General features: G+C 33.2%; 1 protein-coding gene across 4 annotated transcripts; it reads left to right on the top strand.

The window, feature by feature from the left end:
• The first annotated feature begins 840 nt into the window (after positions 1-840).
• On the top strand, positions 841-16,282 carry LOC107489963 (disease resistance protein RPV1-like). 4 transcript variants are annotated; one of them, XR_008009483.1, is made up of 7 exons: positions 841-1,413; positions 1,516-2,626; positions 3,629-4,039; positions 4,135-4,947; positions 5,024-5,592; positions 5,711-5,789; positions 16,244-16,282. XR_008009483.1 is itself a non-coding variant. In XM_052262011.1 (5 exons), the coding sequence occupies exons 1-5, from the start codon at positions 893-895 to the stop codon at positions 5,585-5,587; spliced, it is 3,420 nt and encodes a 1,139-aa protein (XP_052117971.1). In that variant the 5' UTR covers positions 841-892; the 3' UTR covers positions 5,588-5,891. The 4 variants fall into 4 exon arrangements, 1 of the variants encoding a protein (XP_052117971.1); XR_008009482.1 differs by lacking the exon at positions 16,244-16,282 and adding an exon at positions 6,739-7,675; XR_008009481.1 differs by lacking the exon at positions 16,244-16,282 and adding an exon at positions 6,184-6,312 and having other exon boundaries at positions 5,024-5,789.
• The last annotated feature ends 9,743 nt before the right edge of the window (positions 16,283-26,025 follow it).

Below are 26,025 nucleotides of genomic sequence, written 5' to 3'. Positions count from 1 at the left end.
TGATGATTTTTGTGCAGTAGGGTTTTGTGATGCAGATTATGCGGGAGATCGAGTGGATAGAAGAAGCACCTCGGGCATGTGTTGCTTCCTTGGAAGCTCACTCAACATGTGGTCAAGCAAGAAACAAGCCACAGTGGCTCTATCCACGGGTGAAGCTGAATATATATCCGCATCTGCTTGTTGTTCACAATTAATTTGGTTAAAAACTCAATTGGAAGATTACAAATTAAAAATCAATAGTATACCCTTATTTTGTGATAACATGAGTGCAATAAATATTTCTAAGAATCCTGTTCTGCACTCAAGAACAAAGCACATTGAAATTAAATATCATTTTATTAGAGAATATGTGCAAAAGGGTACTATTGATATTCAATTTGTAAAATCTGAAGAACAACTTGCTGATATTTTTACAAAACCTCTCTGTGAAGATAGATTCTGTTTGTTAAGAACAAGTTTAGGAATGTTTGATTTGAAACATGTTGAAAACTTGTGAATTTCTGATTCTGTTCGATTTTATCTCGCAGGAATGGATGAGATAAAAATAAGGCGTGATGGAGAAGCTATGATTAAGGGGGAGGCTGCACAGACTTAGCTTTTAATGGACCCCACATAATCAAGTTTTGTCTTAATTAAAAGTAATCAAAGTGAAACACCCTTTGAATACCAAATTCCTAAGTGAAAAATCTTACAGAACAATAGACCCCACACGGAGCATATGAAATGATAAGGCAGTTTCTGTTTTATTTCTACGTTGACTGACTTTGAGAAACTTAATTATTCAGCATTGCATCCATTCTCACTCTTCCTTTATATTTTTATTACTTTCTTTTAATTTTCTGAGACTCAACACTCCCAACATTCATACAACTTTCTATCCTTCTTTCTTATCATGCCTCTGCAATCTTCCTTCTCCTCCTTTTCCACCCATTCTTCTTCTTCTTCTTCCTTCGGCTATGCATGGGAGTATGATGTGTTTATTAGTTTCAGAGGCGAAGATACTCGCTATGGTTTCACTGGCAACCTCTACAAAGCTCTTTTTGATAAAGGAGTCCACACCTTCATTGATGATGAGGAGCTTCAAAGAGGACACGAAATCACACCCTCACTTCTCACCACAATTGAAGAGTCCAGGATTGCCATCATTGTCCTCTCTGCTAACTATGCTTCTTCTTCTTTTTGCTTAGACGAGCTTGTCCACATCCTTCACTGCATCAAGGGAAATGATCGCCTGGTTTTACCGGTTTTCTATGAGGTTGATCCTTCTGATGTGCGCCATCAAAGAAATAGTTTTGGAGAGGCAATAGCTAAGCATGAGAAGAGATACAAATATGACATGAGCAACAAGGTGGACAAATGGAAGCAGGCTCTGCATCAAGTTGCTAATTTGTCAGGATATCATTTCAAACACGGGTAACTTCACTTCATATACTTCTTTCTGGTCTGTAATTGTTTTTCATTTATAAAAAATATTACAATTTTGCATTGTAATAAGAATCTGTGTGTATTTGGCAGGGATGGATATGAACACAAGTTTATTGCAAATATCGTGGAAGAAATTTCAAGAAAGATTAATCGTGTACCTTTGCCCGTTGCTGATTACCCTGTTGGACTAAAGTCTCGAGTGTCAAATATAATTTCACTTCTGGAAATGGATTCTAGTGATCGAGTTCACATGGTAGGGATACATGGAATTGGTGGCATAGGAAAAACGACACTTGCAATTGCTGTCTATAACTTGATAGCTGACAACTTTGAAAGTGTGTGCTTTCTTGAAAATGTGAGGGAAAATTCAAGTAAATATGGGTTGGTACATCTTCAAAATAACCTTCTTTGTAAGATACTAGGGAAGGAGGGAGTCCAGATACAAGGTGTTAAAGAAGGAACCTTACAAATACAACAAAGACTTTGTCGAAAGAAAGTTCTTTTGATTCTAGATGATGTTGATGATAAAAAGCAGTTAGAATCTATTGCTGGAAAACCGGATTGGTTTGGTGGTGGTAGCAGGGTGATTATTACAACACGAGATACACATTTGCTAAAACTCCATAATGTTGAAAAGACATTTGAGGTAGCTGCTTTGAGTAAGGAACATTCTCTTGAATTGCTTGTTAAAAAAGCTTTCAAAAATGATGAAGTCAACTCAAGTTATTATGCGAATGTTTTAAATTGTGCAATAACTTATGCCTCTGGACATCCGTTGGCTTTGGAAATAATAGGTTCCAATTTGTTTGGAAAAGAAGTAGAACATTGGGAATCTGCATTACATCAGTATGAAAAAATTCCTAACAGGGAGATCCAACAAATACTTAAAATAAGTTATGATGCTTTGGAGGAATATGAGAAGAATATTTTTCTTGATATCACTTGTTGCTTTAAAGGACACAACTTGAAAGAAATTAGTGATATACTTCATGCTCATTATGGAGATCACATGACCTATCATATTGATCGGTTGGTTGATAAATCACTCATAAAGATTAAGTTTGGGGATCAAGTGACATTTCATGATTTGATAGAGGATATGGGCAAAGAAATTGTTCGACAAGAATCACCAAATATGCCAGGAAACCGTAGCAGGTTATGGTCTCATGAAGATATAGTTCAAGTTTTACAAGAAAAACAAGTAAGTTTTTATTTCAATGATTTTAGTTTTATGTCTTTAAATTTGCTTTATCACCTTATGATATTATATGCTCACAAACTATATTGTATGATAATAATTTTATTAGTGGGGGCATAGTATATATAATATGATAATAATTTTATAATTATATTTTATTATTATAAAATATAATTAGTCTTCTAGTTATTTAACTAATAAATTAAAATACTTGTATAGTAATTTAAATAATAACATATAACTTAGAATTTTATTCTTCTAAGTTTTATATTTTAAAAAAAATTGAATAATTCTTTCATTATCAATACAATTAAATATCTATTTTTTATATATGTCACCAAATAATCATTTAAAAATAATCTCTCATAAGATTACGAAATCGACTCTTTATAATATTTATAACTGAAATTTTTTCTAGTTGATATCATTATCACCAACAAAACTAGAGCTAACTTGAAAAAAAAATGGATATCCGTGTGTTTAGATCTTATTTCTCATTTCAACTTTTATTTGTTACTAATTAATATTATTATATTTTAAAATTTAAATTACTGATGAATCTTATTATTCAATAACTATTAACCATGTAATAAAAAATATATACAATAACATAACTACAAAATAAAATACAAAATAAGTGAATGGATTACAAAATATAAAAAGATAAAAATAAATATTTATGAAGTGGGCTTAAATTTAATAATTTATTATGAAAACAGAAATAAATTAAAAAAAATTGAAGTGGGGTTAAATTTATTTATTGAGTGGGACAAATAAATTTTTATTCTATATATAATACATAGAACTTTATAAAATTTCAATGGGGGCACTTGTCCCCACACCCTCCCATGTAAATCCGTCCCTGGTCACATGTTAATCATTTCTCATACTTCAATATATTTTATGCAATACTAGTTCATTATTTTTCTCTGTACTCTTCATAAATTTGTCTAATGTATATATATGTATTTTAATTAGTTCATGATTTTAATATTGTATTGAAAGGGGACTAGCACCGTTGAGATTATATATCTGGAATTTCCTTCCTCAAAAATGGAGGAAAATGGTGATCCATCGAAAAAGAAGAAAAATAAAGTTGTACAAGTGGAATGGGATGGACTAGCGTTTAAGGATATGGTAAATCTGAAGACACTTATCATAAAAAATGGTTCTTTTTCCAAAGGTCCCAAATATCTTCCAAACAATTTAAGAGTATTGGATTGGAGGAGGTCTCCATTGAAGGGTTTTCCAGATGATTTTCAACCAAAGCACCTCTGCATGCTCAAGTTACCCGACTATCTTTTTAAGTCATGCAATTTGCCTAAGCACTCTAGTGGTCATCCAAAGAAGCTCTCTATACTCAAGTTACCCTATTATCTCTTTAAGAAGTCATACAAGTTGGATAGCTTATTCAAGGCAAGTATACTAAATTCATTTTTTCGATTTTGTATGTTTAGTAAATTCACATGGTTATTTGTTCGACTTTTTTTTTTTTTTTTTTTTTTTTTCAGAACTTGGCCTCCTTGAATGTTTTGAATTTTGACAACAGTGAATATTTGAAAGAGATACCTGATGTGTCCGGTCTTCTAACTTTACAAAAATTATCATTCAGTGGTTGTAAGAATTTGATTAGAGTTCACAATTCAGTTGGTATCCTCAATAATCTTAAAGTCTTGAAAGCTGAAGATTGCCAGAGTCTTAGGACTTTTCCATCTATCAATTTGCCCTCACTTGAAATACTTATGTTGTCTGGTTGCAATAGACTTGAGAAATTCCCAGAAATACTAGGAAAGATGGAAAAGGTAGAAATGCTTCGTTTGTGTGGCACTAACATAAAACATTTGCCATCGTCATTTCAAAACCTTTGTGAGTTGTCCCATTTGATTCTGATTGCCAATACCTTTCATAGGATACCAAGTGTGATTCTGGATATGCCAAAACTGTTTACATTATTATATATTAATGTAAACATAAACAACCATGAGACTTGGGCATCACGCAACAAGTTGGAAGAGGGGGTTGAAGGAACACTCAGCTCTTCAAATGTGAGTAATCTTACTGTCAATAACTATATGCTGTCAGATAACTTTTTTCCACTGGCACTTGCATGGTTTCGCAATGTGAAAACATTAGACCTGAGTCGCAACAGGTTCACAATCCTTCCCGAATGCATCCAAGATTTTCGCTTTCTAAGCTCCCTCAAAGTTGATTTTTGCACGAAGCTAGTTAAGATTGCAGGAATTCCACCAAATTTGAAACAATTCTCGGCAGTAGGCTGCAGCAACTTGACTGAGGAGGAGGTCAAAAGCGTGTTACTCAATCAGGTTTCTTTTTATTTTTATTTTTATTTTTTTTAAATTATTAGATTAATAATACCTACGAAATATTATTGACTCACAGGAACTGCACGAGAATGGAAGAACCGAGTTCGCATTGCCAGGAACAACGATTCCAGCATGGTTTGAAGAGCAGGGAAAGGGAGATTCTATTTCATTCTGGTTTCGTGGCGAGTTCCCTTCGAATGCACTTTGCTTTGCAATTCTACAGCGGAATAGGCGCAATGGTGGAACTTATATAACTCGTATAACAACCATGGTGAGCATCAATGGCAAGCAAGTTTCCCGTGGAGGTGGGAGAACCCAAATGCAGGACCTATTTATTTTTGATCTGTCCGTGACAAATAAAACGTATCATTTGGATGGAATATGCTTTGAAAATAAATGGAATCATGCGAATGTTTCATTTGAATTTCAATATGGCGGCGAAATGGAGTTTGGAATGCATATATTGAAGCAAGAGAGTAGTAGCATCATGAAAGATATTCAATTCACTAATTGTAACAGTCCAGACCACCTACCAGCACGATATTGTCCACTTTGGCACAGTAACAGCCCGGACCACAAAAGGAAAAGGCCGCACAAAGCCCTCCACACTCACTCATCAAAATGCACACATCATGTTTAGAAGAGGTATCCACACACTCACTCATCAAAATGCACACATTATGTTTAGAAGAGTATCCACACTCTTATAAGGCATGCTTCGTTCTTATAAGGCATGCTTCGTTCCTCTCCCTAACCGATGCAGGACCTTACACTAATCATTTCATAAAGAATGAAGACGATGAAGCTCTCCATGGTATTGACAGCATTGACGTTCGTCGAAGGTAAAATTACTCTCGGTCTTGTCTTAGGGAAGAACAGAGGAGAGAAAAGCGGTGTTCAATAGAAAACTTGAGAAATATGAATTTTATTTTCTTTGAACTAAAGTGATTGATCTAAACTGTTACGACTAGCTTAATCAGCTTATATAGTTATTTACAAGCATGTGTTGAATGAATGCATGTCATGAGTGTAAATGATCCAGTTAAAATCAGTTTTATTGCCAAAACAGAATCGGTTGCTTCATTTCTAAGTTACAACGTCATTAGCAATGCTTGACAGTAATTGATGAGTTTGGAAAATTCTAATTTAAATTGATGATGATCAAACATTATTAACAGCAAAATTATTAATTTAATTTTGATTCATATATGTTAATTAATTAATTTTGCTGTGCAGGTATAAATTGGGCCGAAAAAAAAAGAAAAATATATCAAGCCCAATTGTATCAAAAATATTCAGCCTTGGTATTAAGACATTGTGATGAGTTGGCTGAAATTATATTTGGGCCAGAAATTGTTACTTAAGTCCAATTGGTTAAATCCATCAACTTTGGTACAAAAATGGTTTAATATATGTAGCTGAATTTATGATGTGTTAAATGGGCTAGGATGAATTTTGTTGTTACAAGCCCAAAATTAAAATTGCTTGAAGGCAAGCATGATGGGTCCGAAATCAAATTTGAATGAAAGCAAGGTTTGCCTTTAAGGGAACCCATTTCAACCATGTGATGGATTTCAAATTAATTACATTACCATTTATTGCATGGGAACTATGAGAGAGAATTTGACATTGATTTGATGGGAATCATTATAATTATTGCTACACGCTACTCTAAGGGAAGTAAAAGCAACTTTTACCAATTAATTGGTTTAACTCACTTAATTGCTTTTCTTCCAAGATTGCTTACTCTCTCTCTCATCTCTTTCTCTCTTTGCTTCGGTTATTATCCAGGAAACAATGGAAGACCGAATGAAAGAAGAAGATGCATGCTTCAAGACTATCGAACTAATGATGGCAAGAAAACATAACAAAAGAAAAGTATGCTGTGGCTAAGATCAACATCATTTATGGTAAGATTCTGTGATGAGATCTTGGCTTCATCGTACCAAAAATAGTTGATGAAGATTCGGCCAGCAAGGAAGATCTTTGGGGGATGGCTTGTCTCTGATTCTGCTCAACCACCACAGGAAGTAGCAAGAGTGGCGAAGTGATGGAGGAGGCAGAGATTGGAGCAGATGAAGCCATCATCATCATGAAGCATCAAGGGCCAGAAATTCATCTTGGAGAGCAAGCCAAGGATGGAGCGCTCGGATTGATGAAGAATGATGACCAAGGAAGAACTAAAGGTATTTGCATGTTGGGTTTTGCATGAGTTACCTCTTCTCTCTCTATGGCCGAACCGGTTCTGTTTTGAAGGAAAAGAAGCTAAGCTTGGTTTTGTGTTTCAACTGTGAAGGCTTCACTTCTCTATAAAAGGGGTGAACAGTCACGGTTTGAGTCAAGGAAAGAAAGTGAGAGTGCAAGGCATAGAAGTCTCATAGCTACCTAAGCTTACAGATTTTCTTCTCCTTCAATGTATTCTGTTTTGTAATTTTTCTGTTTAATTTTGTCATGTTTTGAGTCTTATGGAAAAAGGCAAACAAGTGAGGTTTGTATGAAAAAGTCATAGAGCGGAAAAAGACAGAGAGTGCAAAATTAAAAGAAAAAGTCATAGATGTCTTAGAGTTCTTTTGTTCATCCAGGTTGTGTTTCATGATTCTGTGGGAATCCCCTTGTAAGTTGGGTTAGCACTTTACAGTTTGTAATCTGGAAGATTATAGTGAAATTCCATCATGTTTGTGATGTAGACTGGATGTAGGCTGCACTGCACTTAGCGGCTGAACCAGGATATATCTGGGTGTAATATTCTCTCTCTACTTCTTCATTTCTGTTTCTGCTGCACAGGAGATAAAATCAAAAATGTCTCGTGCCAAGTGACGAGACAAAAGTAAAAAGTCTCTTGGTTAGGGACGAGACAAAAACAGAAAAGTATCCTCAAAGACCAGAAAGTGTAATCAAGAAAAGGGGGCTAAGATTCAACCTCCCTTCTCTTAGCCACTGAAACCATCAATTGGTATCAGAGCTTGGTCTCAAAGAGATCAAGCTTTGCAGCTTGGAGAAAAGATCCTCTTGGCAGAAAGCAGTGGCTCAAATCTGGTATCCTACAATCTCACAGAGGGGCAGTCAAGCAACATACCTCCTCTTTTCAATGGGAAAAACTATACCTATTGGAAGAAGAGAATGAATATGTTTGTGCAAGCAGTAGACTACAGGCTTTGGAAGATCATCCTAGAAGGACCACAGTTTCCTACTAACACTAGTGCTGAAGGAGTAGTCACTCTTAAACCAGAAGCAAGCTGGACAGAGGAAGATAGGAAGAAAGTGGAGCTAAATGCCAAGGTCATAAATCTACTCAACTATGCTATCAACTTTGAGGGGTACCGACGGGTATCACAATGCACAACAGCAAAGAAAATCTGGGATAAATTACAAATCACTCATGAAGGAACCACCATTGTAAAGAAGACTCTGATAGACATGTTAAACAGGGAATATGAAATGTTTATAATGAAGGAAGGAGAATCCATTGATGAACTGTTCGAACGGTTCAACACCATCACTGTTGGATTGGATGCTATGGGAATAACACATTCTGATTCTGTGCTTGTGAGAAGAGTGCTGAGATGTCTCACTAAAGAGTGGGAAACAAAAGGTTTAATTATTTCTGAAAGCAGTAACCTTGATTCCATGACACTTGATGATTTGAGAGAAAACCTTCTTGCTTTTGAAAACACTTATTTAAAAAGAGAGTCAAAAAAGAAAGGAATTACTTTTTCTTCTGTAACTAACCCCCTGGATGATGAATCCAGTGATAACTCCTCTGAAAATGAATTTGTGTTGTTTACCAAAAAATTCAAGAAAATGGTGAAGTTCAAAGGCAAAGGCAGCAGCTCAAGAAAAATGAAGAAAGACCTTAGCAAAGTAACTTGTTACAACTGCAAGAAAATGGGACACTTCAAATCTGATTGTCCCAAACTAAGGAAAAAGGAGAAGCAAAAAGGGGGATAGAAGAAGAAGGGTCTAATGGCATCATGGGAAGACTTGGAAAATGACTCGGACAGTGAAGAAGAATCTGAGACCAAGTCACAGCCTTGTCTCATGGCAAATCATGTAGATCAGGTATTTTTTAAAACCCTAACACTGAAGACCTTCATCTTATGATAGATCACCTTTCTGAAAAAATAAGATGTTTTCTGCTTGAAAATCAAGAACTTGAACAACAAATTACCATTCTTAAAGTTGAGAACAGTTTTCTTAAAGACAAAGTGAGGGAGGCCGAAACTGCTTATGATCTTGTAGAAGAAAATAAGCAGTTGAAAGCTCAACTCAGAAGTTGTGAAAGTGATCATTCGATAGTTGCATATGTCCATTGCTTTAAAGAAAATGAAGAGTTGCAGAAAAAGGTTAGAAGTCTTGAAAATGATTTGGCCATGTTTACTCAAAGTTCTGAAAATTTAAATCAAATATTGGCCAGTCAAAAACCACTCTTTGATAAAGCTGGTTTGGGATTTTATAAATCTGATAAGAAACCTTCTCTTAAAGAAAGAGCTTCTTCATCCAATGACATAAGATTTTAAGATCCTACCTACTTTAATAAAACAGCAACCCCAAGGTTTTGTAGGCCATGCAACCGAAGCGGTCATTTTCCTGTTCAGTGTTTTTTTGGTGAAAGAATGATTGGTAATAAAGTTTACAAAGTTGATTTTTATTACAATGATTTGGGACATAGGAGATGGTTTAACGTGAAAGGATCCAAGAAAATTTGGATACCTAAGGTCACTTGAGCTTATTTTGTAGGTATGCCTAGCATCCAAGAGGAAGGAAAATATGTGGTACATGGACAGCGGATGCTCTAGGCATATGACCGGAAAGACAACCTTCTTCATAAAGCTTGATGAATATGATGGAGGACTTGTCACTTTCGATGATGATGCAAAAGGAAAAATAGTGGTTGTTGGGAAAGTGGGTAAAAATTTCTCATCTTGTATAAATGATGTCCTCCTTGTACATGGCTTGAAACATAATTTACTTAGTGTTAGTCAATTATGTGATTTGGGTTTTGAAGTTATTTTTAAGAAGTTTGATTGTTTAGTTGTTTGTGAGAAAATTGGGGATGTTCTATTTGAAGCTAAAAGATGCAACAATGTGTATGGATTAACTCTTGAGGATTTAAAGGAACAAAATGTAACATGCTTTACATCTCTTGAATCTGAAAAATGGCTTTGGCATAGAAAGTTGGGTCATGCTAGCATGTACCAAATTTCTAATCTAGTAAAAAAGAATTTGGTTAGAGGAATTCCAAACATCAAGTTTGATAAGGATTACTTGTGATGCTTGCCAATTGGGCAAACAAGTAAAATCCTCTTTTAAATCAAAAGATGGAATCTCAACCAAAAGGCCATTGGAGATGTTACATATTGATCTTTTTGGTCCTACTAGAACTCAAAGTTTAGGAGTTAAACATTATGGTCTTGTGGTGGTAGATGATTACTCTAGATTTGGTTGGGTACTTTTCCTTGCTCATAAGAATGATGCATTTCATGCCTTCTCCACCCTTTGCAAGAAAATTCAAAATGAAAAGGATTTGAAAATTGCCCATTTGAGAAGTGATCACAGAAGAGAATTTGAAAATCAAGACTTTGAAAATTTCTGTGATGACTTAGGAATTTCTCATAATTTTTCATGCCCTAGAACTCCCCAACAACATGGGGTGGTTGAAAGAAGGAATCGAAGCCTTCAAGAAATGACTAGGGCTATGCTATGTGAGAATGAGATTCCTAAATTTTTATGGGCTGAAGCTGTGAACACAGCATGTTATATTTTGAATAGAACAATCATTAGAAAAGGGTTAAAGAAAACCCCTTATGAGCTATGGAAAGGAACCCCTCCAAATCTTAAGTACTTTCATGTTTTTGGATGCAAATGCTTTGTACTTAACAATAAGGAAAACCTTGGAAAGTTTGATCCAAAATCCTATGAAGGAATGTTTGTTGGGTATTCCACCACAAGCAAGGCCTATAGAGTTTATCTCAAAGAGCATAGAACCATAGAGGAATCTATACATGTTACTTTTTGTGATTCTAACTTAATTCCCAGTATTGTAAAGGATAATGATTCAGATTGTGAAGAGGATGGAACAAGTAAAGAAAATCCTAAATCTGTGCAAAATGAAGAATCTGTCAGCCCAGTTTTATCTCGTCAGATCGAAGGAGAAATTTCCAGTCTGTCTCCTGAGCAGACACGAAAAACTGAAACAGTGAGACCACTAGAAGTTCATCAAAGCTCAACACCTGTCCGAAAGCCTAGAGAATGTAAGTCCATGAGGGGTTATCCTTATGACTTCATCATTGGTGATCCCTCTCAAGGTGTAACCACAAGATCCTCCACCAAAAGGCAAACCAAACCTAGCAATCTTGCTCTCTTGTCACAAATGGAGCCCAACAATATCAAACAAGCCCTTGAAGACCCATCATGGGTTAAAGCAATGCAAGAGGAGCTTTCTCAATTTGACAAGAATGAGGTTTGGACACTAGTACCCCATCCGGATGGTAAGAAAGTAACAGGTACTAAATGAGTTTTTAAAAATAAACTTGGTGAGGATGGACAAGTTGTTCGTAACAAGGCTAGATTAGTGGCTCAAGGTTACGATCAAGAAGAGGGTATTGATTTTGATGAGTCTTTTGCTCCGGTAGCTAGAATGGAAGCAATTAGGTTGCTTCTTGCCTATGCTGCCCATAAGGATTTCAAAATGTTTCAAATGGATGTGAAATGTGCTTTCCTTAATGGCTTTATTGATAGAGAAGTGTATGTGGCTCAACCCCCCGGTTTTGAACATAAAGAGTTTCCTAATCATGTTTTTAAACTTTCAAAGGCTCTTTATGGCCTTATACAAGCTCCAAGAGCTTGGTATGAAAGGCTTAGTGCCTTCCTATTAGAAAATCATTTTCAAAGGGGAACCACCGACACTACTTTGTTCATTAAAGTTTCTAATGATGACATCCTTCTTATTCAAGTTTATGTGGATGATATTGTGTTTGGATCAGCCAATGTGTCCTTGTGTGAAGAGTTTGGAAAACTCATGACTAGTGAGTTTGAAATGAGTTTAATGGGAGAGCTAACTTTCTTTCTTGGCCTCCAAATTAAACAAACTCCTAGTGGTACCTTTATTCACCAAGGCAAGTATGCAAAATAATTAATAAAGAAATTTGGCTTAGAAAATTCCAAACCAATTGGAACACCAATGCATCCTAACTCTAAACTTGAAAAGGATGATGATGGCCAAAATGTAGATGAAATACGGTATAGAGGAATGATCGGCTCACTGATGTATCTTACTTCCTCTAGAACGGATATTGTTCAAAGTGTGGGTGTATGTTCAAGATTTCAATCTCACCCAAAGGAATCCCATCTTACGGCTGTTAAACGCATCATTAGATACATTAAGGAAACTAGTGAGTATGGCTTATGGTATCCTAAAACTGATGACTTTTGTGCAGTAAGGTTTTGTGATGCAGATTATGTAGGAGATAGAGTGGATAGAAGGAGCACCTCCGGCATGTGTTGCTTCCTTGGAAGCTCACTCAATATGTGGTCAAGCAAAAAACAAGCCACAATGGCTCTATCCACAGCTGAAGCTGAATATATATCCGCATCTGCATGTTGTTCACAATTGATTTGGTTAAAAACACAGTTGGAAGATTACAAATTAAAAATCAATAGTATACCCTTGTTCTGTGATAACATGAGTGCCATAAATATTTCAAAAAATCCTGTTTTGCACTCAAGAACTAAGCACATTGAGATCAAATATCATTTCATTAGAGAACATGTGCAAAAGGGTACTATTGATATTCAATTTGTAAAATCTGAAGAATAACTTGCTGATATTTTTACAAAACCCCTATGTGAAGACAGATTCTGTTTGTTAAGGAAAAGTTTGGGAATGTTTAATTTAAGCTCTGTTGAAAATTTTTGAAATTCTGATTCTGTTCAGTTTTATCTCGTAGGAATGGACGAGATAAAAATAAATGCATGATGGGAGAGCTATGATTAAGGGGGAGACTGCGTAGAAATAAATTCCAATGGGCCCCACAAAATCCCTTTGACCCATCTCTGACTGTTTTGTTAGTTCCTCACCTTTTTAAAAAATCAAATCTCAAAGTTGTCTTATCATATCTAGTTGAAAGAGGCATAATGTCAAATCAAATCTTTCCTTTTCAACTAATCCCTTGATTTAAGCAACCACCTTTTCAAATCCTTGGGAAACCGCCTTGGTTAATAACCGCGCATGATGACCATTAACTCCCTCCCACTATCTCTCTCCAATCAACATTTATTGCTTCCTTAACCTCCCTCCACTATCCACCTTCGGCCATCTCTTCTTCTACCATCCCCATTGTCTCTCTTCACATAATGAAAAAGAAAACTGCATCAAGAAAAAGTGGAAAAATTCGTCTCTCTCAAAAACAGTCCACACCACAATCACACACACATATTCACATTCACTCCACGTCTTCATCCTCTCCCTCTCAATCTACCAAACAAACACCTACCATGAGAAAGAAGATTGCTCACAAAAGTTCTGGCCGTGGCAAAAACAAAGAGCCCAGTGTTGAGGAAGAATCATCTCACACCTCACCCGTTCCTTCACCACCGCCACGTTCACCAAAGAAGGCTACACCACACACATCAGGTAGAAGCTCTCAGAAGCCCAAAGGTTTCGTGTTGCATGAAACCAGGGAACCGGCAAATCTTGAGTCACTGGAATTCAAGAACAAATTTCACAAGCCACACTCTCACTATGATCCATCCAGATTCTTGACATGTGCATTCTATGAATTCCATCAAGAGGTTTTGGAAAAGAGGCATATCTGTCCCTCATACTTGGTGAATCTTGAGCAACTGGCAGCCAAAGGAATCAACTTGCAACCTCTATTTGACAACATCAAATGGTCCCCATTGCTCCTCACTCACAAAATGGTTTATCTAAAACTGGTTAGGCAATTTTATGCAAATCTGAGACTGATTGATGGTAGTTTTCACTCCTATGTGAAGCGTGTGCATATCACTCTGAACACTGAAACCATCAGTGCTGCCCATGGCTACACGGATGAAGGACCGAGGGTATACATGAGTGACAAATGGGATGAACATGTTGGGTTTACTTACAAGCAAGTTCTTTCTCATATCTGTGCAAACATGTCTGGATTGGACGGCACTGTTCCTACTCACAAGGCTCTTGGACCAACCAACTCACTGTTGCATCGCATCACTACTCACATTTTAACCCCACAAAGTGGTTCTCACAATAGGGTAACCGTATCTGATTCTTTAATAATATTTGCCCTTGTTACTTCTTCTCCTATTTTATTTGCTTATCTCATGATTAGACATATGTGGGAGTCTGTAAAAAGTACCAAGAAAGCTAATTTACCTTATGGAATGTTTCTCACGTGTATTTTTGAGTACTATAAGGTAGATTTAACAAATGAGGCTGTGGAGAACAAATTTTCTATGATCAAAGGTGGTGGTGCTGTAAAAAGAACCAAGAGTAAGAAATCAATGCCAATGGACAGCGACCTTGAAAGTCAGTTTGAATCCTCCAAAGCAACCGAATCCATAAGAGAAATCCTCACCGAATTCTCCAATATGTCTGCGCTCATGGTGCAATCTCATAGGGCTGCTCACAAGCTAGCCTATGAAAATGAACGGGCTTGGGGGAGATGTAAAGAGAGAGTCGGTGTGATGCTGGAAAACTTGGAGAAGGATCTCGGAGTTGGTAGTGAAGAAGATGTTGGAGACTCTGATCTCAATTTGTCTGATTATTAATGTTCTATTTTAAGGTTTAGGATATTGGCTTAAGTAGACTCAATCTGGTACTTTATTTTATTGGGTTGGAAACTTTTATAACTCTGAGATACCCTGTGATACTCTGTTGTGTTTGACTATATTTTGAATATTTTGCTTGCTATATCACAACTGTTTGCAGGTGACCCTTTGATGACAAAAGTGGGAGAAAAATAAAAAAATTGAAATTAAAAAACAGGGATTGAAATTCTCTCTTGAGAATTCATGATCATTCCTGTTAAAGAAGATTGATGCTCTGAATATTGCTTTGAACACATTGCTGCCATCATTTGATTTTTATCTTGGTAAAATGTGTTTACTGTGTTTATGATACATTTGAATTACCTTGATAAAATGCTTAATGTTGGATTTATTTTTGGCAGTTAGTTCTCTTAATTCTTAATGAAAATAGTTGTTGTGTTTGGAGAGATTATATCTTGCTTGAAAAATATTTTTCCTACCATAACTATGATTGCTCTGATTTGTTGGAAAATATTTTTTTAACCAATTTGAACAGCAAAAATTATTTCTGTTTGATTATGTTGTGTACATTAAGCAGAAAATAAGTTTATGATGTCAAATAAGTTTTGATTATCAATTTAAACTGCTCATAGATCAAACATTTAGCATCACATAATATGCTAAATAACATTATTACTTGAAACTTGATTTAAATGTCACAGGTTAGTGCTTCCCTTGGTAAAATAGCATACATCAAGGGGGAGCCATGTGATAATTTGAAAGGGGGAGAAATTCAATCTTCAAAGGGAGTACTCGTACTCAAATCTTTAAATTTCTTTCTATTTCAATTTTAATAATGTTTATCATCAAGAGGGAGATTGATGAGTTTGAAAAACTCTAAATTAAATTGATGATGATCAAACATTATTAACAGCAAAATTATTAATTTAATTTTGATTCATATATGTTAATTAATTAATTTTGCTGTGCAGGTATAAATTGGGCCGAAAAAAAAAAGAAAAATATATCAAGCCCAATTGTATCAAAAATATTCAGCCTTGGTATTAAGATATTGTGATGACGTTGGCTGAAATCATATTTGGGCCAGAAATTGTTACTTAAGCCCAATTGGTTAAATCCACCAGCTTTGGTACAAAAATGGTTTAATATATGTAGCTGAATTTATGATGTGTTAAATGGGCTAGGATGAATTTTGTTGTTACAAGCCCAAAATCAAAATTGCTTGAAGGCAAGCATGATGGGTCCGAAACCAAATTTGAATGAAAGCAAGGTTTGCCTTCAACGGAACCCATTTCAACCTTGTGATGGATTTCAAATTAATTACATTACCATTTATTGCATGGGAACTATGAGAGAGAATTTGACTTTGATTTGATGGGAATTATTATGATTCTTGCTACACACCACTCTAAGAGAAGTAAAAGCAACTTTTACCAATTAATTGGTTTAACTCACTTAATTGATTTTCTTTCAAGATTGCTTACTCTCTCTCTCATCTCTTTCTCTCTTTGCTTCGGTTATTGTCCAGGAAACAATGGAAGACCGAATGAAAGAAGAAGATGCATGCTTCAAGACCATCGAACTAATGATGGCAAGAAAACATAACAAAAGAAAAGTATGCTGTGGCTAAGATTTGCATCACTTATGGTAAGATTCTGTGATGAGATCTTGGCTTCATCATACTAAAAATAGTTGATGAAGATTCGGCCAGCAAGGAAGATCTTTGGAGGATGGCTTGTCTCTGATTCTGCTCAACCACCACAGGAAGTAGCTAGAGTGGCGAAGTGATGGAGGAGGCAGAGATTGGAGCAGATGAAGCCATCATCATCATGAAGCATCAAGGGCCAGAAATCCATCTTGGAGAGCAAGCCAAGGATGGAGCGCTCGGATTGATGAAGAATGATGACCAAGGAAGAACTAGAGGTATTTGCATGTTAGGTTTTGCATGAGTTACCTCTTCTCTCTCTGTGGCCGAACCGGTTCTGTTTTGAAGGAAAAGAAGCTAAGCTCGGTTTTGTGTTTCAACTGTGAAGGCTTCACTTCTCTATAAAAGGGGCGAACAGTCACGGTTTGAGTCAAGGAAAGAAAGTGAGAGTGCAAGACACAGAAGTCTCATAGCTACCTAAACTTACAGATTTTTTTCTCCTTAAATGTATTCTGTTTTGTAATTTTTCTGTTTAATTTTGTCATATCTTGAATCTCATGGAAAAAGGCAAACAAGTGAGGTTTGTATGAAAAAGCCATAGAGCGGAAAAAGGCAGAGAGTGCAAAATTAAAAGAAAAAGCCATAGATGTCTTAGAGTTCCTTTGTTCATCTAGGTTGTGTTTCATGATTCTGTGGGAATCCCCTTGTAAGTTGGGTTAGCACTTTACAGTTTGTAATCTGGAAGATTATAGTGAAATTCCATCATGTTTGTGATGGAGACTGGATGTAGGCTGCACTGCACTTAACGGCTGAACCAAGATATATCTGGGTGTAATATTCTCTCTCTACTTCTTCATTTCTATTTCTGCTGCATAGGAGTTAAAATAAAAAATGTCTCGTGCCAAATGACGAGACAAAAGTAAAAAGTCTCTTGGCTAGGGATGAGGCAAAAACAAAAAAGTCTCCTCAAAGACCAGAAAGTGTAATCAAGAAAAGGGGCTAAGATTCAACCCCCTTCTCTTAGCCACTGAAACCATCAGTAATCTTTTCTTAACGAAGTGCCAGTGTATATGACATGAGTTTTTGACTCCAATCAGTCCCAGCTTAATTCAATAAATAGAACCTTAACCCCTAAATTTATCTCATCCTTCTTCTCTTCTCTCCAGGCTACAACCAGGTTCTGCAACTAGCCAACCAGCTTCGCAGAATCCTCTTGGGCATAGTGGAGACGCGTCACATTCAAAAGGGAACTGCGCAGTGCCACAATTCAGGGGAGGCACTGTTTTTGCTAGGAGGAACATAAAAATGATGTTGTGTGTGATGTTTTGTACAATGTTAAGCATTGTAGTGTGTGGTTTGGGTATGTGGTTAGGAAAGAGTTAGGGTGGTGTGAGTTTAGGAGCAAAGAATGAAACAATTAAGCCCTACTTCATCTGGATAGTATTCAAGCTTTCTTCCAATGTAAAAGCCTTAGGGCTCTAAAAGAAGCATCACCTTAATTGAATGGAACCATGTTGCAGTTTTCTTGCATATTTGCACTTAATACATGCCCTTGACAATTGATGCATAGCTTTGTTGTACCTGCATAATAACAATTAAAGCAATATAGACAAACTTGATAGTCAAATAATAATTCTGAAAGGTATAACTAAATATTGATTCATAAGTTGTATTAATTAAATTAAGTTAATAATGACAGCGTCATAACAAGCAGTACTTGCTGCTAATTTTCAATAAGCATATACAAGTATTATGCAGATTCAAAGAAGTTAAAGCAAAAAGGGGAGACATGCGGCCGAGGGGCTATGAATCTATTCCAACCAAAAGAAAGAGCTTCATAGAACATATTCCAGAACACCAAAGTTACCTATTTGCTATGTATAAACATTTATAGCTCTATACAAAAAACTCGGTTTCAGTTTTTAAGGAGGGATTGCTGTTTTTGGTGGGAAATAATAAGTGGGAAGTGTGATCACGTATAGTTTCCCTATATTATTTGATCAATAATAATCTTCTGAATAAATGGAACAAACTAACTAAAAAGAGCACAGGGATTAGAGTGCTTGATTGATCTTGTTCTTGAAGAGAACATAAAAAGGACACAAACTTCTTGTTTATTTCAGTAGTGACAGCAAAAGAAAAAAGAATGCTACCTGATCATTCAATATGCTCCATGGTATTTTGAGCAACAGTTTTATATGATACGAGATATTGTAACAAATATATGTAAGTGTAATTCTTGGAGAAGAATTTGGTGGTGTGCAAAGAGTTGCAAAAAAAAAAAGAAAAATTCAATTTAAATCAGAAGTACATTGGTCAAGGAATTTGCAAACAGTTTAAGAGTATTGGAATGGTGGAGATATCCTTCAAAGTATTTTCCCTATCATTTTCAACCAAAGGAACTCTCCATATTCAAGTTGCTCTCCGTCTATCTGGTTGCTCAAGCCTTGAGTATTTTCCAGAAATTCCAGACGAAATGGAAACTCTTGAAATGCTTAATTTGAGTAACACAGGCATAAAAGATTTGCCATGTTCATTTCGTAATATTTCTGGGTTGTGGTTTCTGAAAATGAGTAGGAATGAAATGTGTAAGATACCAAGTGTCATTGGCATGATGCCACGACTGCATCAGTGTCATATTTCGGGAGGAGGCAATTTGGGGAGGATATCAAGAAAGCATGAGGACGGGCTTCATCGAATCACTCACTCCCTTCCATCTCACAATATGATATGGCTTTCTCTCAGAAACAGTAATTTGTCAGATGAGTTTTTTCCACTGGCTCTTGCATGCTTTCCCAATTTGGAACATTTAGACTTAATAGGCAATAATTTCACAATCCTTCCTGAATGCATGCAAGAATTTCGTTTTTTATACTGGATCAACATGGATGAATGCAAGCATCTTCGGGAGATTAGAGGGATTCCACCGTGCTTGAGTGTCTTTTCAGCAGTAAACTGCAAATCATTGAATCCTGAGGGCACAGGCATGTTACTCAATCAGGTTTTGTTACTTTTTAATTAATTAACAATGTAGATTACATAATTATTCACATTAAATTAATCAATCATGCTAGATGTACACTAAAATCAACCACCAGAATAGAATACACATTGAAATACAAAATACACAAATAATATATGCTTCTGAATTATAAATGATTGACAGGAACTCCACGAGGGTGGAAGTACCGAGTTTGTGATGCCAGGAATGGAATCATGCGGAGGTTTCGTATCAAGCAAGTTACAATTACTTTCATGCGGTTCCAACTGAGCGAATTGCAAGAGAGATTGGAATGCATGTATTGAAGAAAGAGAGTTTAGTCATGCAAGATATTCGATTCACTCATCCTTACAAAAGGACACAACTACTTATAATGATGCTCATGCTCTCTAAAGTATTCCCCAACCATAAGAACCAGCCCTTGCTCCCGGAAAGATGCATTGGTTTGTGCACATTGCAGTTTCTGGCATACACACTTTTTGGAAGGAGGGCATAGAGGATTCAATATCAGCATCTGCAGTGCTAGTTTTGTTTTCAGAAACTGTTTTAACTCATTGATTTATAGGCAACAAGATGCATGTTTCGGTACATTAGCTTGCATCAATCAATATACACCAAGCTTGCTGCATTCTGCATTCTCAATGTCAATAGGTACAAGTTCTAAGTCATGAACTAGCCTTTCAATTTGGTATACGGTAGCTTAAACAATAATTGATTGATTTTGAAAGTAACAATGACAATTAAAAATCAATTTTCCTTTGGTTTAAATAAAAGATTATTTCGTCAATAAAAGATAGAATGGAAACTTTTTGGTTAATTTAGTTGATGAGTGCAAAAGATAGAAGAAGAAGTGACTTGCTAATAAAACTTTTCAGTGAAATGGATTTCTTAAAATATGAATGGAAACTTTATCATATGCTTCAAAAAACAATAAAGCTCTAGAAAACATTTGTAAGCAGCTTCATTTGGTGAATCCATATGGTTTACTGACAGCAATGACATTAAATAGCCTTAATTAATCTAATTACTAATTCAAACAAAATTTCCATGGAACATTTTAAGTTTTATATATTGTGAAATATTCACTAATTAATAATTTCGCAAAAGGACAACACTAATGCTTATTATGTTCTCAATAGTATGCACAAGCATAAGAAGCAACCCTTGCACATGAAAATGCATAGGTTTGTAGTTCAATGTGATTTTTCAACTAACTGATTTCCAGAGTTAATAATAAAAGAATTGACCTAAAGGATCTTATTTATGAACAAGTATCTTTTTTTTGGTTTTTCTCGCAGTATTCTCATCCTGCATACCAAGGACTAATTCGTTGCAGATCGGAACTCTATTTAAAGATTTATCGTTGGTCAATAAATTGTTCCAATTATGAACAAGTATCTTGACCTTATTCTATGTGTCATTTAAAAGCACGAAAGTTTTATGGGCCCGAAAGTTTTTTATTTTCATTTCTTGGGATACAAGAAAAACAGGACTAAACAAAATTTATTTTTTAATTACAGAAAGAAAATGAGAAATAAGAATAGTTTTTTTCATTTTTTGTTGTCATGTAATCTTGGCCTCTTGATCCGGAAGATAAGAATAATAATAGATGAATCAATGATTACTTGATAGAATTTTAAGGTATGCATCTGACTTTTACTTTTTTTTTTTTACTAAAGTTAGGAGTGAAACTCGAATTTACTACCTCTTAAGTGAATATGGGAAGATTATGCCATTTGAGCTATAACTCATTGCAATCTGACTTTTGCTTTGCACAATAAAATAATGAAATGGGAATACATAGAATTCGCCCATCTACCCAGCGAACTCCCTTTAACTTTTTTCAAATCCGTATTTTTAATCAAATTTAATCTATTATTATTATCTTCAAATAGTATATAGATCTACAAACAGTATATAAGAGTACACAAAAATATACATATAACAACCATGACTTCTTCAAAGATTTTTTAATTATAAATTAAAAAAATAAATCATATTTAACTATGACAACCATTATCATCGTCTCCAGAAATACGACTTATAATTAAAAAATAAGTCTAATAGCTCGTGACATGCACGTGATAAGATTGAAATTATAATTTTAAATTCTTTTGTTAAGATTAATTTGAATTATAATAATTTGATTAATAAAAATGTAACATATTATGTATTGTTTGTTTTTTCTTAATCTAGTGTTAAATGTATTAACTCTAAAATAGTTATTAATTAGTTTTAATAATTTACTTTTTTCAATAAATCAAACATATATACTCAATGTGATCACAAATAACTTAGTAATACTTAGACCCACCAACATTTTTTTATATGATGTTTTATTGTCAAGTAAGAACATATCAAAATCAGCTCAAAATAAATAATAACTTATTAGAGAATTCTAATGCACAAAATTCTCTAATAAACAATAAATAATTTAAACCACTAAAAGTAACTCAACACTTTCTTTGATACCTGCAAAACATATACCTGAAATAATATTATATCAATGTTAGTATACAGTTTTACAATCATCGATCGATTGTATTTACTATACGTGACTCCTTCTTAAAATTTATTCTACATACGTGTGCAGTCGAAAGATAAATTACTGGACTTTATTTTATTTTTCTAAATTACTATAATTATGCATTATTCATTAAATGCTACTTGTAACATAATTGTAATATTGTAATATAAGTATAATACAGATATTTTTCTAAAATAAATTTAGAAGAGAGAATAATGCTTTCATTTTGGAGGAAAAATGAATTTATGAAGAATTGACACTTCACTTTTATTAGTTGATAATGTATTAAATATTGATTTTATATAATTTTAATAAAGATATTTTCCTAAATTAGCATAATCATACATTATTTGTTAAATGTTAATTGTAATATAATTATAATAAAGATATTTTTCTAAAATAAATTTAGAAGAGAAAATAGTGATCTTTTAGAGGAAAAATGAATTCATGAGGAATTGACACCTTACTTTTATTAGTTGGAGGAAAAATCCAGTTTTAGTATATTTCTCGTTATTATATATTTTTCTCTAATAATATATCCACTGTTTTCTTTCATTCGTTTCAGCATTTTGAATCTGGATTTAACTTATCGTAGTTCTTACTTCTCAGTCATTCTATTAGATGTAGTTGATAAATATTGAAATTCTTTGATTAATATATGAGAAAAATATATTATTATATGATAGAATTAATATGAGTATATTTTGTTATTAAATACACAAAGTTAATGTAAAATAAAATTACACATAAAAAAAGCAGAGAAAATAAAATTAAAATAGCAAAAACGATAAAAAGATTATTTTTACAATTTTGTTTTGTCATTTTTATGTATAGAAGATTAGAAAATAATAAACTTTTGACTAAATTAATTTTGTATTTGTTGTATTCAAATTAAATAAGTAATAAGTTATATTATTTTAATTTATTCCTTAAATTTATATATCATAAAAATCAAATCAATATACATAATTTTAAATTGTGTGATACTTAAATATTTAATCAAATCAATTAGTTGATATAATTAATGCATCATAATAAATTGTATTTAATGAGTTAAACAAAATAAATTAAGAAACACTCTCAGAAACATGCTACGTTGACTCTATTATTTAATGTAAAAAATCGATTTTTATATAATAGAATCGATAATATAATAGACGGCGAGAAAGAGAAAGATAAACATTTTAGATCCTAGGTTGTTTCATTTGGATGTTGTAATATGGGTATCACATTATTTTACTTATTCTATCTTATGGACCTTTTTGCAACTTTATTTCAGTATCAATAGAATTTCACTACCTTTTAGTAATAAATTAAAATCCAAAATAAAACTGAAAAAAAAGTAAAGAATATAAAATTATTGATTGAAATTTTATTTTATTTTTTGTTATTATAACAGGTATTATATTTAATATATCAACACCGTACAAAATTAATCGTAAAAAAAGTATAAAATATAAATAAATATACTGAATTAAGAGATAAAATTATATTTGTTATCTCATTTTTACTTTTAGCAGATTTTTTTATTAATTTTGTTATTTTTTCTGACTACCTTTAAAATTACGACTTTTTTTTAAATTTGACCTTGAAATAAAATTAGAGTTGTTGGTCTACACTATTAAAAAAAATACTATGCAATTATATTTGTACATATAACATGTTCCTAAATTTTTATATGCAAAACTTAAAATTCTGTATTTCTTTGTTTATGCCATAAATAAGTATTATTTACAATGATTCGTATTGATTTAAAAGTTTAAAATTTTTTGTACGTATTAATTTTATATGTAATATTAAAACATGAAAATTTACTATGTTATTTTACTATTAATGTATGTAGTATTACATTATAAAATATAAAAATTAAAATGATTATCATATAGCTTAGATGGATTGAATTAAACATAAAAATATAAACCAGAATTGTATTATTAAATTTTAGTAATTTTAATTAGTTAATAATATAAAATAAGATAGAAGTGACTATTTATAATTGAATAGTTTTGGTTGATTAGACTAAAAAAATTGAAAAATACTCTAAATAAAAAGCCAAATTAACTTTAATATTAAATTCATTAATACGATTTTAATTTTTATATAATAGTTAGATAATAAATTAGTAAAAACAAATAGAAGGATGTCTTTAATTAGTATTTGATAAAATATTCATTTAGAATAATTAAAAAAAGTAAAAGTATGATATTACTAAAAATAATATATTTTTATGTTTAAAATACATTTAAATAAAATATTTGTAAAATATAAAATTTAGAATAATATAGTTTCATGAATATTAATCATTAATCAGTTATGAACTAACATAAAATTATAATACAATTTATTGATGAAAAATAATCAACACTTAATATTAATAAATATAAAAATCATCCAAACATTTTGATTAAAAGTATGAGTGATTAATTATTATTTATTATTAATAATATTTTGTCCATAACTAAAACTAAAAAAATAATTATTCAGATTTAGATTTTAGAAGAATAAACGTATAAGTAACAAATAATCTATTTTATCATGCATATTATAAATTAATGAATTAAATTAACTGATATAATGAATTATAATTAATTAATTGGTATAAATTATAATAAATTATATAATACTTTTAAAAAAATAAAATGAATAAGAAGAAAATAAAAAGAAATAGAAGAGATAAAAGACTACAATAAAATAAATTGAGTGTGAGAGTTTTTTTTTTTTACAAATTTTATATCACATCCGTTTTAATAATAATAAATAAAAATACATCAACTTGATATCTAAGAGAAAATGATGAGATAAAATCATAACACAGTTCTAAAACAAAAGCTTAAATTAAATCATAATATCATTGCACAACACAAATTGAAAGTAATTTCACACTATAATATACCACACAAACAGATAATTGACTTAAACTTAATTACAAAATTTTTTTTATTTATGCATATATGATAGCACTATGGTCTATAAATACTTCATGGATAATATATCATATATTGCTCTGAATGATGAACACAAAAGTTGAAGAGTGTGTGGTGGTTTGTGTCCATGATAGTTGACTTCTTACGACGACGCCTCATAGGAAGAAAAAAAAAGAGTAATTCTCTACATACAAGTGATTTTCCATACAAGTCATACAAGTCATTTATAAACACGCCGTTTCACATTTTTTTTTGTGCCTCGTTTTCTTCTTCTTCCTCTTCCTCTTCCTCTTCTTCTTTTTCTGTGTCTCTTTTTCTTCTCTTCCTCCCTCTTTTTTTATTTAAATTTCTTCTCCTCTTTTCGTTTTCTCTTTCTCCTTCATCAAAATCACCAGAAAAAACGAAGAAACATTATTCAAGGTACGTTTCTTGCCTTCTCTTTCTCCTTCTTCTTCTTCTTGCTACACGTTCTTCTTCCTCTTCTTGTTCTTCTTCTTCATTTACGTGCTTTTCTCTTTGTTTTCTTTCTTTGTTATTCTCGGTTACCATTATTTTTTGACATCAAGCTCTGAAATCGTTTTTGAAGAAGAAGCAGCAGCAGAAGATGAGGAGGAAAAAGAGAAAGAGTTTTGAATTATGCATAAGGTGTACTTCAACGAATTTTGGGTGTATTTCTTAAATTCTTTGGGTGTATTTTTGTAATTCTTTGGGTGTATTTCTATAATTCTTTGGGTGTATTGATTTCAAGAAGAAATATACTGTCTCTCCCTATATTTGGTGTATTTCTTAAATCCTTTGGGTGTATTTCTGTAATCGTTTGGTTTATTTCTGTAACTGTTTGGGTGTATTTCTGTAATCCTTTTGATGTATTTCTATAATCGTTTGGGTGTATTTTTGTAATCGTTCGGGTGTATTTCTGAAGTTCCATCATCTTCAAAACAATTTCAAAGCTTGATTTCAGAAACCATAAAAATACAAAAAAACAGAAGGAGATCGAAGGCAACGAGAGAACGCTTTTCCATACAAATCATACAAGTCATTTATATTCACGCTTCTTCTTCTTCTTCTTCTTCTTCTTCTTCTTCAACGCACGTGTTAGGCCCAACTTCTTCTTCTGTAACGCGCGTGTTAGACCCAACTTGTAAGACTTGTAAACAAAAATGACTTGTATGTGTAGCACTCCTTGAAAAAAAAATTGTTGTAAAAGCTACCT

Source organism: Arachis duranensis, chromosome 5, assembly GCF_000817695.3.
Source record: "Arachis duranensis cultivar V14167 chromosome 5, aradu.V14167.gnm2.J7QH, whole genome shotgun sequence".
Classification (NCBI taxonomy): domain Eukaryota; kingdom Viridiplantae; phylum Streptophyta; class Magnoliopsida; order Fabales; family Fabaceae; genus Arachis; species Arachis duranensis.
The sequence above is the reverse complement of the archived record's forward strand: the minus strand, read 5'-3'. Positions and strand labels throughout refer to the sequence as shown.